At 33.4% G+C, this 24,536-nt stretch overlaps 1 protein-coding gene across 2 annotated transcripts in view; it reads left to right on the top strand.

The window, feature by feature from the left end:
• PHF14 (PHD finger protein 14) overlaps positions 1-24,536 on the top strand; it is a 147,320-nt gene that overhangs the window by 84,664 nt on the left and 38,120 nt on the right. Inside the window, exon 17 of one of the 2 annotated variants that reach the window (XM_026036245.1) lies at positions 11,414-11,531. In XM_026036245.1, coding sequence (XP_025892030.1) covers positions 11,414-11,531 — 118 coding nt within the window. Of the gene's footprint in view, positions 1-812; positions 1,822-11,413; positions 11,532-24,536 lie in introns of those variants that run through there. The other variant, XM_026036247.1, reaches the window with a different exon arrangement.

Genomic DNA, 24,536 nt, shown 5'->3' with positions numbered 1-24,536 from the left:
TAGCTTCTTTTCCACTGAAAATCTCACAAAACAATCTTTTTTGCGTTTAAAAAAAATTACTCCATTCATGTCCTATGTTGGAGGCAATTTTAAAGAGATTAAATGTGGAGAGCAAAACACTTGAAAATTCTATTTATTTCAAAAAAAATCACTCTTAAGAAATAGTTTAGCATTATGAGGATGTCAAAAGGCAAGGAATACAAGGAGCAAAGGAAGAACATGTAAGCATCTCTTGGCAAGTGCTGTGAAGATGTGAATAATGACATTGTTTTAGAAATGACTAAAGCATTCTATGTAGTGAACTGGCAAGTGGAATTTGGAAAGAAAAGAAAAAATCACTTCCTAAATCTTTTCTTTACTTGTATTCTGTAAAAGCTTTTTAAGCTGTAACATGGTACCCATGTCTTTTATGCTCATCATGTGGTCAGTTCCATGGCTACTTCTGTTAGAGTTTTRAAATGAGTGGAACTAGCTTGTATGATCAAGCCTACTTGTGTTAAATTATTGCTATTATGATTAAAAAAAAAAAAGAAGTTGTATTTTCTCTCTCTTGAGATGGACTGCCTTTCTTGTTTGAGCTGTATTGAGCAAAAAATTGCTATACTTAACACAGTATAAACAGCTCAAGTTTTATGTTTTGGCACCTTCAAGGGTGTTTTGAGACTCTTAAAGTTCAGTATGTCTTGTACTAGTTGTATCTGACCATACAAGTTGCTTAAACCTAGTATGGTGTTAAAATGTTTCATAAGACAGAGCAGAGCTGCTATGATCTTTCAATGTTAATATTTTTTTCTTATCACTTTACTGTGTAGATACCCTTCATGAGACACAACTCTACCACAACTCATCCTCGGAGGCAATCCTGGAAACCTCTTTTATAAATATGATTTTAATATATCTGGATAAAGCTCTCAATAGAGTACCCARAGTAAAGGAGAACAGCTATCCTCTCTCTCTACCATAAGCTTATTATGACAAAAAGTTGAATTCGCTTGTCAGGCTTGGATAGAATGTAATTGATTGGTTTGTTATTTGGACTGACAAGGTAGTTAATTTGCCTGCCTTTTTTTTTGCACTAATCAGGAACATATCATGTGTGCTTTGCTGAAAAATCCCGGATAAATGTCTTGTCAGAATTGTCCTATTAAGTTAATGTCTCTTTCCCCTGCGCTTCCTTGGCAAGTGATGTTATGCAATGCCTGGATTCACTGAAGAGTGGCGGAAGCCTGTGGGACTTAAATATTGTGCGTGTGGTGATACTGAATGAAATAAGCAACGGTTCGCCGTCAGCCTGCTGCTCTACTTATATGCAGTTTAATAAGAACATTTCTATATAAAACACCATGTTGTACATAGAAGTTAATGTAAAAAGGATTGTTTCCTACCAAAATATTTGGTGCACTGATAATAAGAGACTTCTAAAACACCTGGGACTTTCTATTCTGAAGTAATAGATTTGCCACGGAAGAATTGATTTTGTGCTTAGTAGAATGAATTAATCATTTCTAACTTGGACACTGGAGTGAATAGAACTTTATATTGTTTTCTGGATCACTATTAAGAAAAATCTGAGTATATGCAGACATTGTTTGATTTGGCTTACTTCTCTGGCACTGTTCAGGACAACCTTATTGCCTCATAATCTAAATAYGAAATTGTTACATAACTTGGGAAAGGAATGAAGAAGTGATCAATACAGCATCACAGCTGAGATCTTCGTCTTCGTCCATGTATATCCTGGTAGATGCAAAGATAGTGTTTTGATCTGCAAATGGTACTGATCCAGATGTTAAAATCTACAGTTACAGTATAATGACATCTTCATCGTTTCATCCTGAACTTGCTTGGAAAAATTCGGCTCGAGTACAATCGCACTTGTAACTTTATGAATTATAATATTTGAATTTCTTGAGATATTATGGGTTTTGTCATCTATCAAGGCACGTTTCCATTTGAAATTATTTTTTAACCTTAAAACAAGAAACTATATACTGTAATAAATAATAGGAGAAATATACAAATTTGTGTTTACTTACCTATAAGTCATATCTTACTAGGGCATTTCATGTTTGGATATTATATTAAATAAAATCAATCTGATGTCTTAACACGTCGTTTTATTTTAAAAAGGGGGAGGGATGATAACAGAATAAGATTTTTGTCTRAACTGTATCATAATTGCTTGCTTTTCTGTATTGACAAGGCCCACAAAGACACCTTTAAAGTAAAGAAACGTGCACTAGAAATAGCTATTCACCCAGTAAATCAGTGTTGAAGAATACATGAATCCATTATAGAAAAAAAGACTGAGTTTAGTTATCATTTGTGCAGAAATCTAAAGTACACTAAGAAGCTACATTCAGACATTTTACTAACAGAAAAAACAGTGCCTGCATGTAATGCTGAATTTAAAAAAAGCAAAACAGTAACAAAACTTGTAGAAAACAATATGCAGTGTGACTTATGGCCAGTTATTAGCTAACATAGTAGAGGCATGATGAATGGGAGAAAAATGAAAAGTAGAAGATATTTTGAATCTTGTAAGGGTTCAGAAATATTTTTCATGTGAGATTCTGCGAAGTACGCTAGGGAAACATATAAATACATTAATYGAACTGCAATAAAAAAAATGTGTAGAACTTATTAGAAAAGTAGGCTAGTTACCATGGTTTCACTGTCAGATTGGAATGATATTCCACTCACTGGGTTCCACTCATAACTTTCCTAAATTCAGTGTTATATTCTTAATGAATTAATAGTTCTACTGTGATAGCTGCTGGAATAAAGAGCTTGTTTACGTTTGGAGGTGGAATCAGTATCATGCAAGGGACTAAAATGCTAGTATGAAAAATGAGATTTTAGGAAAGCTTCCAGAAAAAAAAATACAAATTACAGAAAAGGAGAAGACAAATCATGTAATTAGTGAGTGATCATGATACTACTTAGGAGGTAATCGTCTTCCAAAGAAATTATGGAGAACAYATCACAAAGCGATCATTGAATCAAACTGATTGTAACTGAGATATGCAAAGATAACAAAAAAAATAACCCTTCTCTGCTATGGAAAAAAATCAGGGAGTGTATTCTGTTCACATATAGGCACCACTGTTCAAGACTCATGTAGTGAGATTCCAAAGAATACCGAAGGGTGGTGAGAAGACTGCAGGAAACTGCAGAAGACTGCAGGAAGTCATCTTTTGTAGCAAGTCGATTTTGGATTTTCTAACAATAAGAATAATTATGTTAGATAAGATTGCTAGGAAAGTTGAGCTGTCTCTGCCACCTGTGGTTTTTTAAGGAAAGATTAAAATGTGTTTAAAAATTGTCTGAATATTGTTGATAATCCCTTGGGCACATGTGATAGCCTGAAATGGTTTCTTGCTCTGTTTTACATGATCATTCCCCAATACACCTTTTTGTGAAGTTGTTTTTTTTCTTTCTTTCATTTACACTTTCTTAAGGCATTAGGTGTTAGTTTTCAGTCTCTCTCTCTCTTTCATATGATGTATTATGTTATTTATCCCGCATTGTGGAAAGCCAGATGAGAACATTGGTTGTTTCACCTTGTGAAAGAAGTTTGAGGACCCTTTTCAATATGTGATGGACATTTATGGTAGTTCACAAAGAATACACTGTTAAGGGTAGTAGACTGAACACCTGTGAATGATACTGTAAATGGAATAATGTATTAGGACTCGAATGTGCTTTGGGAAAAATAATGCAGTTTTAGCTTATACTTTTATTCAAAATAGTACTTTTTTTTTTTTTTTTAGTTTGTTAGTGATGCCTATGCTAATCCTTTCACTGTTTCCTGTGTTTCCCAAGAAAGAAAACATTTTGCATCTTTTTTGATGCTATTCTTTGTGTAGCATCTTTGTATTATATCTGGCTTGCAGGCATGGTCTTTAGTACTTTATTTGCAGTAAAATACAGTAAATATAAGTTTTCTGCACTAGTACAATATAAACAAAAATAATACATATTTCATATTGTTTACATCTCTGTATTCCCTTCGTGTATGGGCACTTGTAATGGGCAGATTGTCAAAGTTTTAGTTTAGTCTATTTAGTTTATAGTCTATAAAATGTCGTGAACATTTCTTGCTGAAAGGAAGCAGTTTGGTAGTACATATGGTAAAGAAAATTTCTTCATGGGGTTTCATGAAACGAATGAATTGCTGGCCATTCAGAAAAAAATCTGGATTACATGGAAAGATTATATGGAATGTGTTCAGAATAGCTAGTTCAGAATCTCATCTTACCCAAAAGCAGCCAGTTTAAGTGTTAAAAAGTATGGATAAAAGCAGGTAGGAGAAGTAGCAGTTTGGGATTTTGCATAATAAATTTGCCTACAAGGATGCCACTAGATCAACACTTACCTTCTTTTTACTCAGTTGCATTATAAAAGATTGATAATATWTATCAATCTTTTTAAATGAAGTGCTTGTTATTTGAGTGAAATAGTAGTGGAGAGTAGTGTAAGCCACATTAAGTATCTTTTACTTTTGAATTTATAGACAAATATTGATCTTYTTTTGTAAAATAGAACTTCTTCCTACGATCAAAAGCATAACAATTTGTGCTGTTATATATGGTACTGTATAGCACCGTGGTGCTAAATAYAGGATTTTTAAAAAAGTATTTAACATAGCAGATGCTGAAAAATAAAGCATAGCATAGACCTTCATTCAAAGTAAATGAAGGGTTCACTATTGGGATATTGTATGTTAAAGAGAATAAATTGTTATTTTATTAAGGGTTATTTCATTTATTAATATTGAACAGAAATATGAGTAAGTTAGAGATTAATAAGCAGTTTCTCATATCTGAAACCACATAGATGCATTCTCCTGAATCCATTTTTAGCTGAGAGTGAGAAAGCTTGTCGTGTTCTGGTAGGTCACGTGTCTTGTCTTCCCCATATCATGTCTTCATCAGTTACAGGTAACCATGTATTTCCCACAGAGAGGTATTAAAAGCTAGAATGTAATAATTGTCCTGCTTCTTTCAACATTAGCTCTGTCCTTCAGTCTTCCATGCATAGCAGAAGAGAGAGTGTCCACTCTCTCATCTAACATCTAAACTGTGGTAGTTAGGGACTTTTTGCACACATCCTACCTAGCAGAATGGAAATTTGAATATGGCTTTTAATCTTTATTTATACCATAAGTATTATTCTTCCCAGAAACTATGTTTCATTTTCTTTAAATCAAACAAATGAAAGTACTAGGATGCCAGAGTAACTTAAGTTGGAAGTGACCTCTGGAGGACATCTATTCCCGCATCCTGCTCAAAGCAGGACTGACTACAAAGTTAGCTCCAACTTTAAATTTAGTTGAATATCTTTGGGAGAGAGCGAATCAGACAGCTTCTCTGGCTCACCTGTTTAGTGTATCATTAGGCCATGTCGTGCTTAGTATTCGGTATTGAATGTATGTACATTCACCTAAGGATTTCAGTGCTGGAACCAGTCCCGACTGTCTGATGCTAAAGTCACCTAAAGGCTTGATTGGCCTATGTAGAAGGACTGTTTTAATTACTCTAGTGCTAATGATATTTTAAGACCAAATCTGCAGAACAGTATCATCCATTTTCAGCTGTTATACTTACAGGCTGAGGAAATGGAAAACTAGCCCTRTATTTAATCAGACATTCTCTGTAGCTAAACTTGACCATGTTCTGTCTGACAGGTTTAAAAACAAAAAAGTGGTTAGGATTTAGACTTCTTAATTTTTATTTTAGACCTACTAAATTTTAAATTGGAGTCTAAATACAGGTTCGTATCATTTTTGTTTTTCATTTGGCCTATGACATACATACCAAAATGAAAGCCATTTCTGCTGGACTCCATGAGACAGAATTGAACAGTTTCAGTGTAGATCTATGGTGTAAGGTATGAAGCCTTCAAAATATTTTCAGTTTGTTTCAAGAGATGTCAGAAAGAGTGGCTAAAAAACAATGTCAAAATAGTCTCTAATGGAAAAGTATTCTTACAACGTCTCCTGTTAGTGAGGAGAATAAGARTTCTTCCTAGATAGCATAGCTGTGTGGTTAGTATAGTAATCTACACTTAAATCAMTACTAGATTTTTGATTCATTTTCTTCTTTAAACAAGGTGCAGGGAAGCAATTCCTTTGGTATTACTTGTAATAGTTGATGTTATTCCCCAACTCATAGTATTCATTCTCATCCCCCAGAAGGTATCTCCTCATTGGAGAGATTACAGTTAAGTTGCAGTTAAGGTATCMAAAGAGCACAGAGTCAATGATCTTGGATTTTCAGTTTAAATTTTGTTGAGTTTCATCTTACTTTGTATTGGGCACTGCTTGAATGCTCCTTTTCATTAATTCTCTTATGCAACCAGTAACAAGAAACAAAATGATGACTATGCCTTAAGCTTSTTTGGCTGTTCTAAGCTTTTTTTCTGAACCCAAGAATGTGCTGCAGTCCAAAATTAGCTCCTTGTGCACTTGTCTAGGTGTTTTGCAGTTTAAGAGTGGTCCAACACTGTAGGTCACTGAGAGGAGAGACTCCAGTGCCTGGGAAGCAGCTTCTATTCCTCGCATGTCAAGACCCTTTCATCAGAAATGTGATCCAGAACAAGCTACCAAGAAATGATACTTATCAGGAGACACAGTAGGGACAGAGATGTTGGAAGAGCTACTGTGCTGCCATTCTGAGCTAATGGGAATCAAGTGAGTCCCCAGCCCAGTTTATTTGTCAGTGAGTGTAAAAGTTCTGTGTTAGTTTACTTGAAAGTTTGCCAGAATAGGGATGCTTATGTGACAGAACTCTAATGATGATGATTTGTTGATAGTGATTCTAAATTTCATGTCCTTTTTCTATTAAAATAGACTCTCCTCCTAAGCTATTGAGACTGACAGGGAGTATGTATGTATTTTGTAATCTTGTGTTTTATTCAACTTGGTACCTTTAAGCATGACACCGTAGACAGTGTGCAGCGGTGTGTACCTAAGTGAGAGGTTTACTGTAGTGTCTGAAGCATATTTGTGAAGTTGTATTTAAAGGTTAGCTTATTAATGTTGTGTTTCAGGGACATGTAGGTAATTACTTTCACGGCTATAGATGGGTGCTGCTGTCTTGTGAATGCAAAATAGGTTTCTTCACTCTGGCTGAGTCAGCTTTTTGTGATTCTACATAAGATTAAGCAGTGACTTACTAACATGCCAGAGATGGGTATATTTTGCATGCCGTGTTCTTTAATGAAAGCGGAGCTCTTTCCCCAGTGCTAACGTGAAGACTTCTGCAGACCAATTGATGACACCCACCTTGCAGGTAGATGCAAGCTAATAAAATTGGATATGTGCTGGGCTTTGTAAATAAAATGAGATTGACCCCAGACATTATCTCATTTATCTCATTTACATTCTAAAATCAGTATCTACACTATTGATTAGAACATAATTAGTTAATTACAAACAGGAAAAGTCAGAGATAAGTAGATCTTGAGCACAGCTGGTCAAAAATAGAAAATATCCAAGGGCGTGAGCAGATGGAGATCAGTCATTAATGAACAAAGCAGACAGGTTTCAGGTATGGAAATGTGTAATCAAGCCTTGCCATCAGATGTATCTGACCTTCACTCTAGATTTTTATAAATAAAGTTCTTTATTATTTACTTTTTAAACATATCAGGTTCTGAATTCACCTTTTTTCCTTGCCTCCCATTTTCTCTAAATATAATGAGTATGTGTTTATAATCATTAACTGCTGGAATGAGCATTTTCTAATTTTGATAAATAAGGGATTTGAAACTTGTTAAAAACATACTAAGCAGTTAGCTGTCAATTAAAGATAATTTAGGTGTTGAGATAAGCATAGCTTTATGTTGAATTTCTGCTTTTGTTTTTGTAGTTTTGGGTACAGCTACTAGGTCAGGCCACTGAACATGGCTGTGCCAATGCCATCACATTCAGAGATCGTGTATTTAACCCATAGTTATCCATAAATAATAAGTTAAAACATTTGCTTGTTAAAGGATGGTTATGAAGATATAACCTTGAATCCACAAGGTTAAATTTGTGAAACTGAGTAAGTGCAGGGTTTGGGTTTTTCCCCTTGCTTTTTGTTTTGTTTTTAGTACAGTAATTTGACTGGGATTATTTAACTATGGAAACAGATTATATTTGTAAATGACAATGCAGTGTGGATCCTTTGTGCTGTCAAGGTCCGTATTATGCCCGATTTCTGAATGCATTTACTGAAGAACTGTGAGATTGTCAGCACACCACCTTTCATGACCCAGCAATTTCACTCAATAATTATTTTTGAAAGTACTGTCTGTGTTGGTTTCTTGTTTTCTGAGTCTGACAGCGCATTTTCTATCATCTCATGTTGCTAGACAGGAACACACCTAATAATACATACTTAAGGACTTAATAATCTCACTTTGCTAGAGCCTACGTATAAGGTTTTCTTCCTGAATTCGTTAAATTGTCACTATCTTTATGAATAACAATTTTGTTTTCTGTTCTGAAATATAAGCTTCACTTTCTGCCCCAATTCAATCTCATCAGGCAGCAGAGTTGCCAAATAGCTGGTGCAGCTGTGAAATACTTATGTATGAATCCTGTCTTTTTATAAGGGTGTGTGCATCAGAAATGTGTCCTGAATCATAGCTGCTTGCATCTAGCACTACTGAAAGATAAAGTCAGAGCCAGATTTTTCTTAACTTTGGTAAGAATGCTCTTGGCCTGTCAAGAGAATGTGAGGCTGAAAGCATCATCTTTCACTAAGGTACTGCCTCATGTCTTCATCTCCTTTCTCCCAGCATCATGATCATGGAATCTGTGGAGTTATGTTCCGCTCTACGGAATTTGGATTCTGATAAAAAATAGATTGAAGTATTTCTGAAACTTTGGGACAGTATCACTTTTATGGACATGCAGCTTTTAATATTTTCAATACATGAGAATATGCTTCCATTATTTGCTTTTTCTCCACTGTGCAAAAACAGTTAGAAAGTATCAGTACCTGAAAACTTACATATAGATACCTTCAATTAATTCCAGGAAAGTACTTTGTTCTTCTAAAATAACAGACTTAAAAATAAAAATTAATAACAACTAAATACTGTAAACATTTAGCTTTAGTTTGGAGCCTCAAGACTTGTGTTTAATTTTGTAGTGTTCTAGTTTTTTCAGCTTGAACAGCATGCTTCCGAAATGTGGCTGAATGTGCCAGCAGAGCACAGCACATTCTGGGGACAAGATGAAGAAGATGTAGGAAGAGATGGCAAGGCATAGTTCTGAAGAGGAAACAGTTTTTGTTTAATACATAAACATTTCTTTTTATAGACAATCACTTTAGAAAAAACACAGCTGAATATGGTCTGATTTAACACTGTGAAGTCAGTTGTAGATTTTAGGATATGCATAATCCTTTGAAAATGTACTAAATCAGTCAAAATAGTGTTACTGTATATCATGTGTTGCTTAGAGAATCCCGGATAGTTTACATAAAGGGAGTTCTGATGTAGCCTGCAAATGCTTATGTGTGGAATAAGACTATAGAGATAGGTCAGTGTAATTATATTCCTTTACAGGTGAGAACATTGAGCTCAAAGACAGTTTAATCATTAATCTTTTGCTGAAGGTCACACACACAGTTAAAAGAATCGGGTAATAGGAAGTAGGAGTGTAACCTATCTCCTCTGCTACTCTCAGCCTGTTTATTATTTTAATATACCTTTCACAAGAAATAAAAGTGCGTAGGTTTCTAAGTAATGGATTTCTACACTAGAACTTGTCTGTCTTAAAAAAATGAAAAGTATAGGAAGATACTTTTTTAAGAGTTTCCTTTGTGCCAGAATTAAGTTACTACAAAAAATATGCAGAGTTTGTAATGTAGAATATTCTGCTTTTTAAATACACCAATATCATATCAGCCCAATCGTTCACACCAGTAAATTCTCATTATTGTTCTAAGTATCTCCTTGACAGAACATGGTACATAAACATGCAGTATCATTACCAGTTCTTATGGTTCTTACATGTTATGTGTAACAGAGGACTGAGGACAGGAGCAGAGGACTTACCTAGCATGCACAGCCTGGACAGCAAGAACAAAAGTGTATGCTCTGATCGAGCAATCATACTCACAAACTGGTTAGTTCTTTTTATATGAAGATGTGTGTCAAGAGAAAAATCACATGATTTTATTCTTGGAAAATATAGGCATGTGCTTCACTGGTTGAATTGTCTTTCTGTGGTGCACTCTGGGGTCTGTTGATGAATGATATTTCTCTGTTCTCAATCTGATGATGACCATACTATGTTCTTGTTGCAATTTTTGGAGGATTTTTTTGTATTTGTTCATTTTGCAGAGAAAAATGAGTGGGAAAGGAAGCACAGTGTGAAAGCGCAGGAGATTCTTAAAGATTTAAGTATTTGAACATGTGTTTTAGTTCCTATTTTTGGATTATTTTTATTGGCTTTAATTCATGAAATTTTAATTCAGACCTTGAGGACATTAAATTAAGAGAACCTGACAAAATTAAATTTGAAAAAAAAATCCTTTTTTCACACAAAAGAATACATGGAGACAAAGTGAAGACAGCAAATTCAATAAGATATATATTAAAATAGGTTTCTCCTTTTAAGCATATTTTTGTATAGTCTAATTTAAAAGCACTTTCATGAAGCACTTGATTTACCGCAGCGTATCTTCAATGGCAGTGCATTAAGACTGTGAGCAAAGAATAGTGTGAGCTTCTTATGAAGACCAAACATAGTACAAAACAGTAATGAAAGGTTTATCAAAATGGAAAGTTATTATGTGTGCAGAGGGCAGTTTTATAAGTGAAAGTTGACAATGAAATGCTATTAGCTGAATGATCTATTCAGTACATTCAAAGAAAATCCAGAAAATACTCCATACATTTATCAACAATATAGTTGTAGTTAAAAATATAATTCCTAGATGTATGTTATACTTGAATTCATGGATATATGAGAAAATATTATGTCAATTTTGCCTTAAAAATGAGTAAATTGTTCAGCATGAAACTGTGAAAAATATTGTTATTATCTAAAAATAATTCAAGAAATTCTAAAAAGTGACCATGAAGTATCTTAAAATCTGAGTTGCTCATTATCCATTTTTTTTCTTTATTTTGAAGGTCTGTTAAATAATGTCATTGATGTACAATCATGTAGATGTAGGATATGCCTCACAAAGGGGATTCATAAGTGTCTGCACCAGAATATTCCARATAAGACCAGAACTATTTAAATTTGTGTTTGTTGAAATATTCTGTATCATAATAATCATGATCAACATGATACATTCTGTATCATGATAATGTATCAGGAGATCTTGCACAAGAGTTGCAGGGAAACTCTGTCTTCCTTTTTCTATAAGAATAATAATATTCTTATTTTTTCGATTTGCAGATGTGATGAATGCAGACTCTGCTACCATTTTGGCTGCCTAGACCCTCCCTTGAAAAAGTCACCCAAGCAGACTGGCTATGGATGGATTTGTCAAGAATGTGACTCTACATCCTCCAAAGTAAGTTAGTTCATCTGGTGTAAGTAGTTGGGCTACTTTGGTTTTAGCAGTCTTACTAAGAATATAAAGAAAAGAATATAAATAAAAAATTTACTTGGAATGCTTTACTTTGAAAACTGTAGTGAAAGAACATAAGGTTTCAGGTTCTGTGCAGAACAGGTTAAAATTTGAATGCAAAATGGGAATATTCTTCATCTCAAAAAAGATCATTTTAGCATTTAAATATTTTCACATTGAAATGTTCTCTTTCTGAAAAAAACAGTAAAGATGTAAAGATGCTACATTGRGATTGATAGCTTTAATGACAAGTGCTACTATTTTAGGAATAATATAAAATAGAAAACTCAAAGGATAAAGCTAGAAAATAGAGTTTGTTTCAGTATGGCTGAAAATGATTTTGATTTTTTTTTTACCTTTTTTTTTTTTTTTTTTTTGTTTCAGTATGGCTGAAAATGATTTTGATTTTTTTTTTACCTTTTTTTTTCTTTTTGTTTTATTTTCCAAAGTTGTTCTGTATAATTTAATCAAATAGAATATTCTTAAAATTAGAMAGATATTAACTTTCTTTAAGTTTAAACATCGGAAATAATTGTCTGCTTCTGGAGTAATAATCAAAGAAAGAGATTTTAGCTTCTTTGTTTTTCTGCCCAAAAGCTTGCTCAGTTCTGGCATTCTGTTATGTCATCACTGTAATCTCCTTCTACTTTTTAGAAATGGATTAAAAAAAATCAAATAACATATCACCACCAAAAGAACAGAGTTGTCTTAAAGCCTTTAAAAGTTCACAGGCTTTTTTTTTTTGCTACTTTCTTGTTTTTTGGCAGAATTTTTCAGCTCACAATAAAATGACTCAGTATTCAGATATGCAGAAGCACAGGCTTTGGAGAGATGCTGTAATGTTACCTTCTGGCAGACTTGAGCATTTACTCTTTCATGCTTTTGTTTAACAAAAGAAAAACAAAAAAGTCCAGATGTATAATTTTTGACTTGTGAGTGTCCGTAAGCAACAGGAACCATATAGTGCTGAGTTTTACTTGGAGATTAATCAAATTGTCCTTTGCTAAGTTAATGTGGAGATAGACATTGGAAATTAGCTGTCCACTGTAGTTTGAACATCAACCAGTCTTTATTGAGTACCACTTACATGCAGTGGGCAATCCAAGAGTGAATTAAAGTGGTTATTGAATTTCTTTTGCTTGCTTCAATTAAAAGAACTTCCTTATAATATAATATTCCATCTCACCATCTTTTCTTCATAAACAGAATTAAAGATTTTATTTTCTAGTTCTGTGTTTTTTCTCCAAAAATAGCACAGTACATACTCTTTTTTTTTTTTCTTTCTTTAAATACTTTCTTTTTTTTAATACATGTGAATTAGGTTTAACTGACTTCATATACTGTGGGAATGTGTTAGTTTTTAGATGTTTGTTGCAAAACACTATGTTTTGAGAAGTAAATCGTGTTTATTGGTTAGAATCATGATATATGCTGTACTATGCTAAATATTAGTACAAAATTTTAAATGTTTGTTATTATTTCATTTAAATCCAGTGAGAATTTTTAATAAGTGTATATAAGCTCCTTAATACACTTACAAATAAAGGTAATTTCGTCTGTTTTTGAGTGAGAATGTGATGAATCTGATGGATACTGAAAATCTGTCTTATGGGGACTCCTTGTGGTTTTCTTTAGTCACTCTGACTTTGCTTTTTCACAAACCTATGTAAAGAAAATTCTCTGAAAAAGCTGCATTGCTGTTCATGTTTCAAAAAGATCTTTTTATTTAGAATTTTTACTCTATATTGTGTTACAAATTCAAGAAAGCTAGTTAATTAAACTTCTTGCAAACCATCCTTAACATGAATATGTTTCTAAAAGGCTTAAAGCTTTGTATACACATATTTAATCATYTTCAGACTCAGTTTTCTATATGGCTTTCTAATTGCTGTTACATATCCACTAATATTTTCAGATTTTCAGAGGCAGAAAGAGCTCTGATGTGATAAGGTTTTTTCTTCACTCCCTGCTACTAGAGGGAGTAGTCTCTGCAGTGGGTAGGTAGAGCTGGGAGGAGAATTGTAGAGAAAATGCCCTTATTTGCTTCAGTCTAACCGATCCATGGATGAATTGCAAGCATGAACTACCAGCATTTTCAATCTCTCTGTCAACCACTAAATCCAATTTTTAGTATGTCACAGCAGAGTTTCCTATAAGGATTATAGCAGTAAAACAGGATTGTATTTTCGTTTTTTGCCAAGGAGACTGTTGTATAGTTTTCATTTCTTCAACTTTGTCCATGTTGATCCAATTTAAATCACTTTTACAGTGTAGATTTTAAAATTGCCCAACAGTATCTGCTGTACCTGTGTTGAGCCTTAAAAAAAAGCTCGAGTAATTATGCTGTTTCAGTGGACAGATGAGAGTGCCTACATAGCAAACTGTGTTTTATATAATAAGTTTATTTCTATTTTTCAGTTTTRGGAGTTTAGGACACCAGCAAGTATCAGCAATACAAAGAATGTAATGCAGCAGTAATAGAGATATGCTTAAAATGCTATCTATCATAAGCACAGGAGATGTTTCTTCCTTTTTGTTCATACTAATCATGGGACTCTACAGCAACTTAGTCCATTTTTCCATCAATGTAATGGATCCCCCTGTTACCCTGCCTGTCAGATATCAGACAGACAGTGACTTTGCTGTAGGGCATGAGGACAACAGTTTCTCTGCTGTTGCCCTCATGCCCTACTAGCTGTCACATTTATGGCATGGGTGATGCTCACTACTAAGGTCTGACAAGCTTTCTTGTCTCAAAAGTGCTGTAGATTTTGCAATATCACATGAAAGCTGCAARCAATCTATAAGGTAGCCATTTCATCAGCATTATCTATCCTGCAAAAGGAACATTCTGCACTTTCAGTATTACCAAACCTTACCACWGTAGATCAGCAATTTCCTGATAACTTGACATAATAATACTCAGAAGATTTGGTATATAGAATTTTATTTTAAATGAATTTTATAAAAACAATCTAAATCATTCAATATCATAATGTGGTAATCAGTAGGAATATATGTGATCTGGCAATCTGTTCATTTTTTGCTATAAAGATCCCCTTGTAGATATTAGATGTGGTTTGTCATGGTTCCTTTCTACTGCCTTGTTTTTTAAAAGTATGATGTAAAGCACTTCCTTCAAATTTTTAAGTTTTTCAAAGAACTAAGGCAGCAAAAAGTTTGAACATATATTATTTGCAGTGACTGTGCTCTATGCTGGTTAGGTTTCTATCTGTACGTCTTTGTGTACAATCTATTTTGCAAAAATCTGCAGAGTGTCAGGTCATTATTTGATTATTGCAAGATCAGCTGCCTTGCCAGTAGACTTCTGTTTARTTTGCTTTTATTTTCATCTTTTTACAATATTGCACTTTTTCAATGGATATAAATTGTCATATGTGTATGCATATAATTCTCAYCTGAACACCTCTGAAAATAATTTCTTGAACTACAAATCCATGAGATATCAGCCCTGGCAAGTAATATTTTTTCTATGCCTCTTGTGGTGGAAAGCAATCACAGAGTTCTGCTTATATCCTCTTAACCAAGTAGAGTCATTTTACATAGTGAAAAAGCAAATGTAATTGGATGCTCTATTAAAATATTGAATGTGATGTTGGAAATGGTCTTTTAGAAATTAGGAAAATTATTAAATATATCTAATAATTTATTTGAAATCTCTTAATGTGGTCAGTAGGATTTCATAAGTAGGATTCTATTCTAATAAAATACTGATTTTGCATATGTAGTACTGCAAAAGATTTCTTTATACAGCAACTGAAAAATTTTTGATTGCTTTAAAATCACAGTTGTGTGTTCGTATTTGTCAGAAGTTGTGAGACATTGGCACTGGAGTGATTTCTTGTTTTGAACAATTGAATGAGAGAAGTTACTGGGTTTATAAAGCTGTGTGAAGATGTAGCAGAAGACCTTGTGCCATTTGGCCTTATTTTGAGAGCTCAATAATGCCGAACCTTGGAACAGGAATGAATATTGGTATCAGTATAGTATGAAGAAAGGGTGAAATTTCAGTGTATGTTAGATCTTATCACTTGGCTGAAATATTGGCAACTGTATTTTCATATTTGTTCCCCAGGTACCATATTTATAAAAAATGAGTTGGCATAACCTCTGTTTTTTTTCCTGGCAAGGAAGTATAATAAAACTATGTAATGAATAATTTATGCCATAAAAGGTTCCAAAAATAATCAGCCTTGAAATTAACTTAAGATGGAACTTGATTTACAAATAGCAGATAAGTTCAGCATAAAGTTCGTTGGTRTTAAATCCCTAAATTAATCCAAGTCAGAAGTTTCCCATGGCATAACTAGGAACTTTAGATTTTATTGAGAAAAAGGTTAAGCACTGTGAAATACTTCTAGAGAAGATGTTTATTTTAAATACTTTGATTCTTTTCCCCATCGAAACCAATTTACCAATTCCAAATACCCGATGTGATTGAATACCAGATCCTCATCATGAACTTCTAGTGCTTATACTTACTATGTGCATCTTAATTGTATCAGAAAAGCATAGTCAAAAATGGGCAAAGCAGCATTCTTTTTCCTGTTACCTCATCTGAGTTACACTCACGACTGGTCCTATAGGCTGATATTAGATATAATAACAGCCAGTAGTTTACATAAAAAAGGGATCTTATTCTTTTWACGTAATAGTGTACGTGTTTCAAATGCAAAGACAGATTTGTAATTCTGAAGCATAACAAACTAGATGATGATAGACAGTTTAAAAAATAAAAGTCTGGTTAGCAGAGCAAAATAAAATACATAATTTGGAGCTTTATTAAACTTTGTCAAACAACAGCAATTAATCACAAAATTGTTAGAGCCAATTTTTACAGTGTGCATGTACTTGGACAACTGTTAAGATTTACACTATATATAGCCATTTTAAAAAGATATGGTTGCCTCAGTTTAATATTACTTGGAAAATCTATTTAGTTTCCAGTATTCATTTTCTTCTGCCTTTTATATATATATATATATATATGTATATATATATATATATATATTTAGGAGTCTGAAGAAATCACTTGCTATTTAACATAATTTACCTTTTTACTGAAACCAACAATACAGCATTTTTTTTTTCAAAGTTGAAGCTTTGCACGCTCTTACAAGATCTTTTACTTAATAGCAGCAGTAACTTTGAATGCATTCCATAATACTGTATGTATTCTGACAACAGCAGAGTGAAAAAAAGTGTTTCAAATACTGCTGAAGAGACTTTTACTTACTGAAAATAGTGATTCATTTTTACACACAACTTACAGTACTTTTAAAATGAAGCAAATTATTTTTTCAAGAGGCTCTCATGAATCAGATTATTACTGAGGTGTTCCTGTCTTTCATAAATTCCCTTGACAGTTTTGCTTTATATGCTGAATTAAAAATGTGCTACTGAAGTAAAAATAAACAAGGGTGGCTGCAATGAGAAACAAGCTTGGTCATGAATTTTTGCTTAGGTTAAAATACTCATCCATGTCTAATTTTCTATGAAACATTTACATGACATCTAGGAAGTACCTAATTTGTAACATATTGACTTAAAAAAATCAAATCACAAATACAAAGTAGTGATTATGCATTTTTAATGCATGTAATCTAAATAGTCTGCTGTTAAAATATCTAAGTCTATGGTGTAGACATAGTTTAGTTTAAATAGAGTAACTCTGCTGCCTTCCCCTTATGGTCATGACCACTGTGTAGCTGCTGGAAGCACCAGTGCTCCTCCTCACTTTCCTTAGAAGATGCTCTAACAAAATCTGGTTACCAATTATGGTTTATCTGTGAAATAGTTCTTCTGTTGAATTACGCTGTACACTTCCTAAGCCATGGCAAAATGAATTTACAGCATAAGTTGCCCACCACTGTACTGCTGAGTGGCAAGAAATCTCTACTGGGACATATCTGCAACTGGGAAAAAATCCAGCCGACAACTGGCATCATGTCTGAAGTAGAGCCACTAAACCTCTCAGCATGAGAGAGTAAAAAATGAGAGCACTTTCTCAATACTGAGGTACCTCAGGACAGGTTTGGTTTGCAGGAATGGGTGAGAGTTAATCTAAAAGCAGGGTCTGGAAAAGACAGGAGACATGCTTAAACCTAAAGGACCTGGAGGCCTTTCTCTTTCTTGCTTTTGAAAATCAAACCTTCAGATATTTACAGCTGTAGAATTGTATTGTGACAGAGAATTTTAAAGATTAAAGATACTGTGTAGGTTTGGAAGGATTTCTCACTAAAGTCACTGAATGCAATTCTAAGTGTATGAAAGTAGCAGCATATGAGAATTACCAAGTGTAACTGCATGGGCATTATAGGTTATGCCACTAATACACATTCAGATATGCTTTATCAGGACACATTTTCCTATTTGTAGATTTTCTAAAATAGGGAGTTTAAAAGTGAGTATTGATACAGAAGGGCTTCATGCTGACAATGGAGTCATAAACAATTTTACCGATAAATTATAATTGATCATTACTACTTCCTATTAACAATCCTGGTTGCAAATATTGAGTTTTATTTGCTTATCTAGTAGAGCATAATGATTCCTAAAGTGTCTGAAGAATATGCAAATGAAAGTTCATGAATATTTTAACTTTCTGAGCCTTGATTAACTTTTTAGTTTAGATAATATAAGCTGTGAGAAAGGCAATATAAGAAAACAGAGCAGGCTTAATCTTTTCTGAGTGGAAAATTSATACAGAATTGAAAATTCTGAACAGAAAGCATGAGAGATGAGCACTTTGGAATTACATAAAACAAAGGAATACTGAGAAATCCATGGAATATATATCTATTCTAGAGGAATCCCCTTCCAATTATGTATGTTTTATGGAAGACCAGAGAATCAGTAATTAAAGAAAAATTGCATATCATAATTCTTCATAGCTAGTCCAACTTTATTACGCTGCAAATTATATTAGCACATAATCATATTCCCTATGAGAAAGAAAGAATTAGATCCTAAGTTATTAGTCTCTGGGTAGGGTCTGAATGCAGTGTCATAGCTGCCTAAATAATGACTCATGTTTACTCTCAAGGTTGATTTTATATTAAAGTTTTTCAAAGAAACGCAGCTAAACACTTCCTATTAAGTAATATGTCACTCATCAATGGAAATTGCCAATGCTGCCAGGGAAAAAATCTAATCATACTGAACCAGGAGAGAGGAAGGAGAGGGAGAAAGAAACCAAAAAAGTGTAATTTTATAAAGTACTAAGCAAATGATGAATTTTAGCAGAGTGAAGATGTGCTTTACGTAGTAGTGTTAGATAGTGACTGGGAGGCTTCGTCTCCATTCTCAAATAGAGAGTCTCTTAGTGCCTGGCACATTTAATCACATTTTGCAAAAGACATCTGGGCATTGCTGAATTGTGCTGTGTCAGCTGCTTTTGGTGCAAAGGAGGAGACTCTCACCACTCRAATTTTAGCATTCTTTAGCAGAAAAGTTCCCATCTTCTTAAAACTGGCTCAGCAAATAGCTTATGTGGGAATATAGCTGTAACTGCATTATAATTAGCTCTACCAAAGAAGTGCACAAATACTATATGGAATTTTAAGGTGCTTTTGAAAAGATTTTCTCAAAACCTTTAATGTGTATATTGTTAAATTCTAGAAGCTGTTAAGTTTATCTCAGATTTTTCTGTAAATGTGTCTTTGGTGACAGTTGAAAAACGTTATATGGTTCAGTGGTTTGAAACACCTTTAAGTATGTCTGGAAAGTCTCAATTTATTTCAGCTGCCTTGGAAGATTCAAAGCATCAAGCAGTACCAAATGTTTTCCTGTTTGGAGAGCCTTGAAATCTGTAGATGTCTGTAGATACGTATAGAAGATTTYCTTATAGTTCCTAATCTCTTGAAGGTGGAACTTTCTCAGATGTGGTTTAAACAGACGAAGAAAAGCAGTAGCAAAAAAGGAAATAGCAAGATTACTCAGTATTTATGGAAGGTAAACAAGCGTGCYTAGAGCTTATTAGTCTTATGTGTTTATTTTTGGAAAAAGAAGAGCATCATCAGATTCATACAGCTATTGACGTAATGAATATTAAATGTATAACCAGTCTTGTGTAATAAATAAGGATCCATTTCAAACCGTTACTTGTATCTACAAGTATTTTAGAATAAAAGCATAATGGATAAGAGCAATTTTGCACAAATGGAAGGGAAGGTAAATCAGCAATACAGTAAAAGTCATGCTTTTAATGAAAAATGTTCAATTCAGTATTTAAAGCATACAAAGAAAATGTAATCAACATGTACCACTGCTTTAATAAATTGAGGGGGGGAGGATATTGTGCCTCTAAATGAACGTACAATTTGTCCTGATGCTCCCTACCAGCAGATAATATCTCCGTTTCTTGTTCAAGATGAAAGTATTGCAGAAGGCAGAGCAATTTCACGACAGAATTATATTCTGAGTAGTTTATATATGTGTATATTGTCATTGCTAAGGAACTTGATAAAGGTTATTATAAAGCATCTCTCTTCCTAAGGATAACTTCAGTCATCTTCAGTATCACCCACAATATAAAGGCAAATTTTGAGAAAATACAAGACATTTGAAATTTGGGAAATGTGATTCATTAACTCTCTCACAGAAGTGACCTAGAAACTTACTATTGTTTATGCATTTTCAGGGTATAGCATAGACAGTGACTGTGAAGTGTTCCTTGACATAAAATACTTAAGTATTCAGAAGACAATCTGTAGTCTTTCTTAAGAACCCAGGCTACTACACRATGAATCATTTTATCCAGTGAATCATTTTTCTATGCAAAGGATCTACTTAACCAGAAGACTAGCCAGGTGGTTTAAGCAGTTTCTTGGAAAATATTATTTTGAGCCCTCTTCAGAGGAAGAGAAGTGAACTAAGATCTCCTTGTAATACTTGTATATTTTGACCAATGAATTTGAGACAAAAGTCTTTGTCTTAAAAGCGCAGCATTACTTCTCTTTGACCTTTTTTTTTTTTTTTTTTTTTTTTGTTTTTAAATTTAAAAGGAAAAAAGGGGTTTTTTTTTTTTTTTTTTAATTTAAAAGGAAAAAAGGGGGGAGTGCTATTTCCCTAAGGTCTAGAGAACTTTCAATGTAGTGAATTAGTGAATCTCAGGAGGAGCAAGGGATTTTATGATGATCTAGGGATTATGATGGGATTAGGATTATGATGATTAATGTATTCTGAGTAAAGAGGACACTTAAAATATGCCGCTGTGCTGAAGATTTCAGAATTTTGGTATGATCATTTTCATGGATCTAAATCTGAGATATCTTAGTGTGCTTTTATGTTAGCAATTTGGTTAGAATAAGGAATCCATCTTCAAAGCAACTCAACCTAATTGCCACCAGTTACTACTTTATAATTCCTTCTCCAGAGCGGCCTCAAGGGTGTGCAAACCAGATTTCTTTTAAGGGACACTGAAATGAACATTTATTCRAGCTACTAATGGTCATTCAGTCTCTCTGACCAAACCTAGTAAAGTCTTTGAAAAATGTAGTGTGACAGCGGCAGTTTAATCCTGCAGCACTGTTCCTGTACACCACAATGTTACCTTTTGGTCTTGTGAGTGGAAAGCTACCCCTAAAATTTACATGCTGCAAGTCACATTGTCAAAGTTTATTTTTCTGAATCCAGCTCATAAGTATTTTAGCTTTAAATATCAGTGACCAAATCTAACTTTCACATAAATGTATGCAACATTTTGTTTGTTTCTGCTTTTTGTTTTGTTTTTCTTAATGTAGTTYATAAATGTACTTTAGACTTCTCAGATGATCATAAGTGAATATCTTTATTTCTCAAAAAAATGTAGTTAAATACTGTTAAATTTCAAAATATGCTACCTGCTCTCTTGCACAGTGCTCACTGTTCAGGTGTATATTGTTGTAGGAGGAGGATACATACTTTTAAATTAGATGCATACTTTTTATAGATATGAATAAACAGCATCAAAACTGATACTGTATACAGTACAGTATATATACACATATACATATGTATACATATGTATACATATATACATATGCATGTATATGTGTACATATCTGTATATACATATTTATACATGTATAAGTACATATTTATACATGTATATACAGTACTTATACATAGATATGTTTATGTATATCTATATACATATGTATATCTATGTATAAGTACTGTATACATACATTTCCAAGTGAAACATGTCTTTTATTTGAGGAATTATATTTAAGAGTAGAGGTTTAAGAGTTGGAGTGTCTTTTATACTTGAGAACCACATAAAGGCTTTTTATCTGGTAGATGTAATCTAAAACTAACCAAGGAAAATATTCATACCTGCTAAAACAAAAGAGTAAGTTCAGCTTTTTCCAGGTGAATTTAGCCTCATAATTCCATATATCATCTTCAGTGGTTTTAATTAGTGAAGACTGACGAATTTCCGGGKTTTTTTGAAGAGATTTTGAAATAGCAGCACTAGTTTTGACCTTTCAGTTTCTGTAGGTTCAGCAAAAGATGGCTGATTAATGTCACATCTTAAACTGTGTGAACTGGACTGTTCATTATGTTTTTAATAAACAGCCCATTTTCAGWATAGCTCAATTTGACAGAATAAAATGTCTTTTTGTTTAAGGTGACTACTTTGTATTAATATCTCCATTACCAGTTTAAAGTTACATAGAAGGCTTCTTTAATTAGTGTATTGAAACATTCTCCTGGCCAATACGAAAGAATAAACCAGGGAATTCCATGAAATAGAAGCTACTTGTTTGAAGCCCAGTAAAAGATATCTGAAATACTTTCTTTTTTTTTTTTTTTTTTTTCCTGTCACGTTCAGATGTTAGGCAAAAGTCCAAAAGCGGAATATAAAAAAAGAATAAGAAAATAAAGAAGAAGCTTTTACTTATATAGATTAGTTTCTTCAGGTATATTTTTGTAATCCTGAATTAATGTTTTCTTGTTCTGCCATAGAGTTGAAAATAAAAGATTTTAAGAAAAAGGAGAGAGGTTCAGGGAAAAATAAAGGGACTGTAGAAAGGGACATGGAAGGAAATGTGGACACAGACATTTCTAAGTTAGAAAATACSATTTGGCAAAGTACACAGTATCCCTCATAGGAGAAAGCAGAGTGAGGAAAAATATAAGGCCCTGACAAAGTCAAAAGAGGGATGTGGAGGGAACACAGTGCCCTTCTATCAGAGCAGAATAGATTGCTTGTAAAAAATCTATGAACAGGTAGCTTATAAGATGCTATATGAGGAAAGTTTTTAGGGAATTATGAAGCTTATGTAATAAACTCATACTGCAGAAATGATGCAATGTGCAGTCCTTTATTTCATCTTGTTACTGGAATGAATGTTGTATGTGGGGAGAGGTAAAAACTAATCTTGGAGATCTCACATTTTTATAGATTACATTATGTCAGGAAAATCTGGACTTCAAGGAGTCAGAAAGAAAGAATCGGTGCTGACAAAGATGTAAGGAACTATATAAATACTACTTAAAGGACATCTCAAAGTGTTAAAAAAAAAAAAAAGAAAAAAACAACTATGAATACTCTGACCCCGTCTTGAGAATTAAGTTCGATGGGACAATTTAAAGCTTTGTTCTAACATCTGACAGACRCATTCTGCATGCTGATGCCTAACATCTGAAAATTGCATGCTTGAAAGAAAGCCTGTTCTAAGCTGTATTCTATTTTGGGCAGAATAAAGCAGCTGTTTTTTGGAGCAGAGATCTTCTCAAGTGCTCAGTCTTGCAGCACAAGTTAAATGCTTTGAACAAAGTTTTTATATGTTTTCTCCCAGTTCGTTGGAGTGAAGCAAACTACTTGGCCCTTTGTTGTGGGAATGTGCAGCTTGACCAGAAGAGACAGAAGCAGGTTTGCTGCTCTACATTACTGCTAATAATACTGTATTCCTAAATACAGTCACTCTTGGCTTAGCAGTCTGAGACCCTGGAACATTGGGGGCATAAAATAAAACCATGAAACATAAAAGCTTTGGAGAGTTTGCTTAGAAAGGTGCAGAGTTCAATCCAAAGAGAGGTAGAAATAGTACAGTGACTAATGGAAACAAGGAAATGTATGGGTTGGAAAGGAGAAACTAGAGTTCAATGAATAATGATACCTTCAAATGGTACCTTACTGCTTTTTATTTGCATACAATAAAGTGGAAGAATGAACATAAAAAACAAAAAAAGAATATTTTGAGAGTGCTTTTTCTAACTTTAAACATACGTAAATTAATAGTAGTTTCTTTTCCATTTTCTGGATGTCCATTTATGACTGTTTCCTTTGATGATTTGACCCTGTTTCCTTCCCTGCTTTGTTCAAACACCTGTAATCCATTATTAGCAATAGTAGCAACGTTATTTTAAAACCACATTCAAGATGAACATTTAGCCTTTGACACATAAAACTGTTAGTGAATTTCCAAGCTTGCTTTTTCACTGCTGCAGTCTGTAGGTTAGAGGGATAATATATTGAAACATATTGGTATTACTGGAAACATGTTACTSTATTAGTTTCTTTGTATTATGCACTATATTTTAATTAAAAATACGGTGAAGTTAAAGAAATAAATTTCTATAAGTTTCTATATTTGGAAATTTAAAAAGGCTTTTCTTTTAATTTTGTGTTTAAGGAAGGCAGATGATTTAGACAATTCTGGATTTATTGCTTGAAACAGAATAGTTGAGGCAAATGAGAACAAGAACTTATTCTTGTTCTATTGTTTATATTTATAAATATAGAAGTATAGAAGTATATATAATAAATATATATATAAATAACTTGTTTATATTTATAAATATAGAAATTATTCTCCCCTTTTCCAGGGAGAGGGAAAAATAGTCAAGAATGTAGAAGTATGAAAAACAGTATTTTGTGGTTGACACCAGCACAGCATGTGTACATTAAGAGTTGTGTTTGTAACATCCTATCTACAA

This window comes from Nothoprocta perdicaria, unplaced genomic scaffold, assembly GCF_003342845.1.
Source record: "Nothoprocta perdicaria isolate Ctin4 unplaced genomic scaffold, notPer1 scaffold_173, whole genome shotgun sequence".
In the NCBI taxonomy this organism is placed as follows: domain Eukaryota; kingdom Metazoa; phylum Chordata; class Aves; order Tinamiformes; family Tinamidae; genus Nothoprocta; species Nothoprocta perdicaria.
This window is presented reverse-complemented; position numbering and strand designations above follow the sequence as displayed.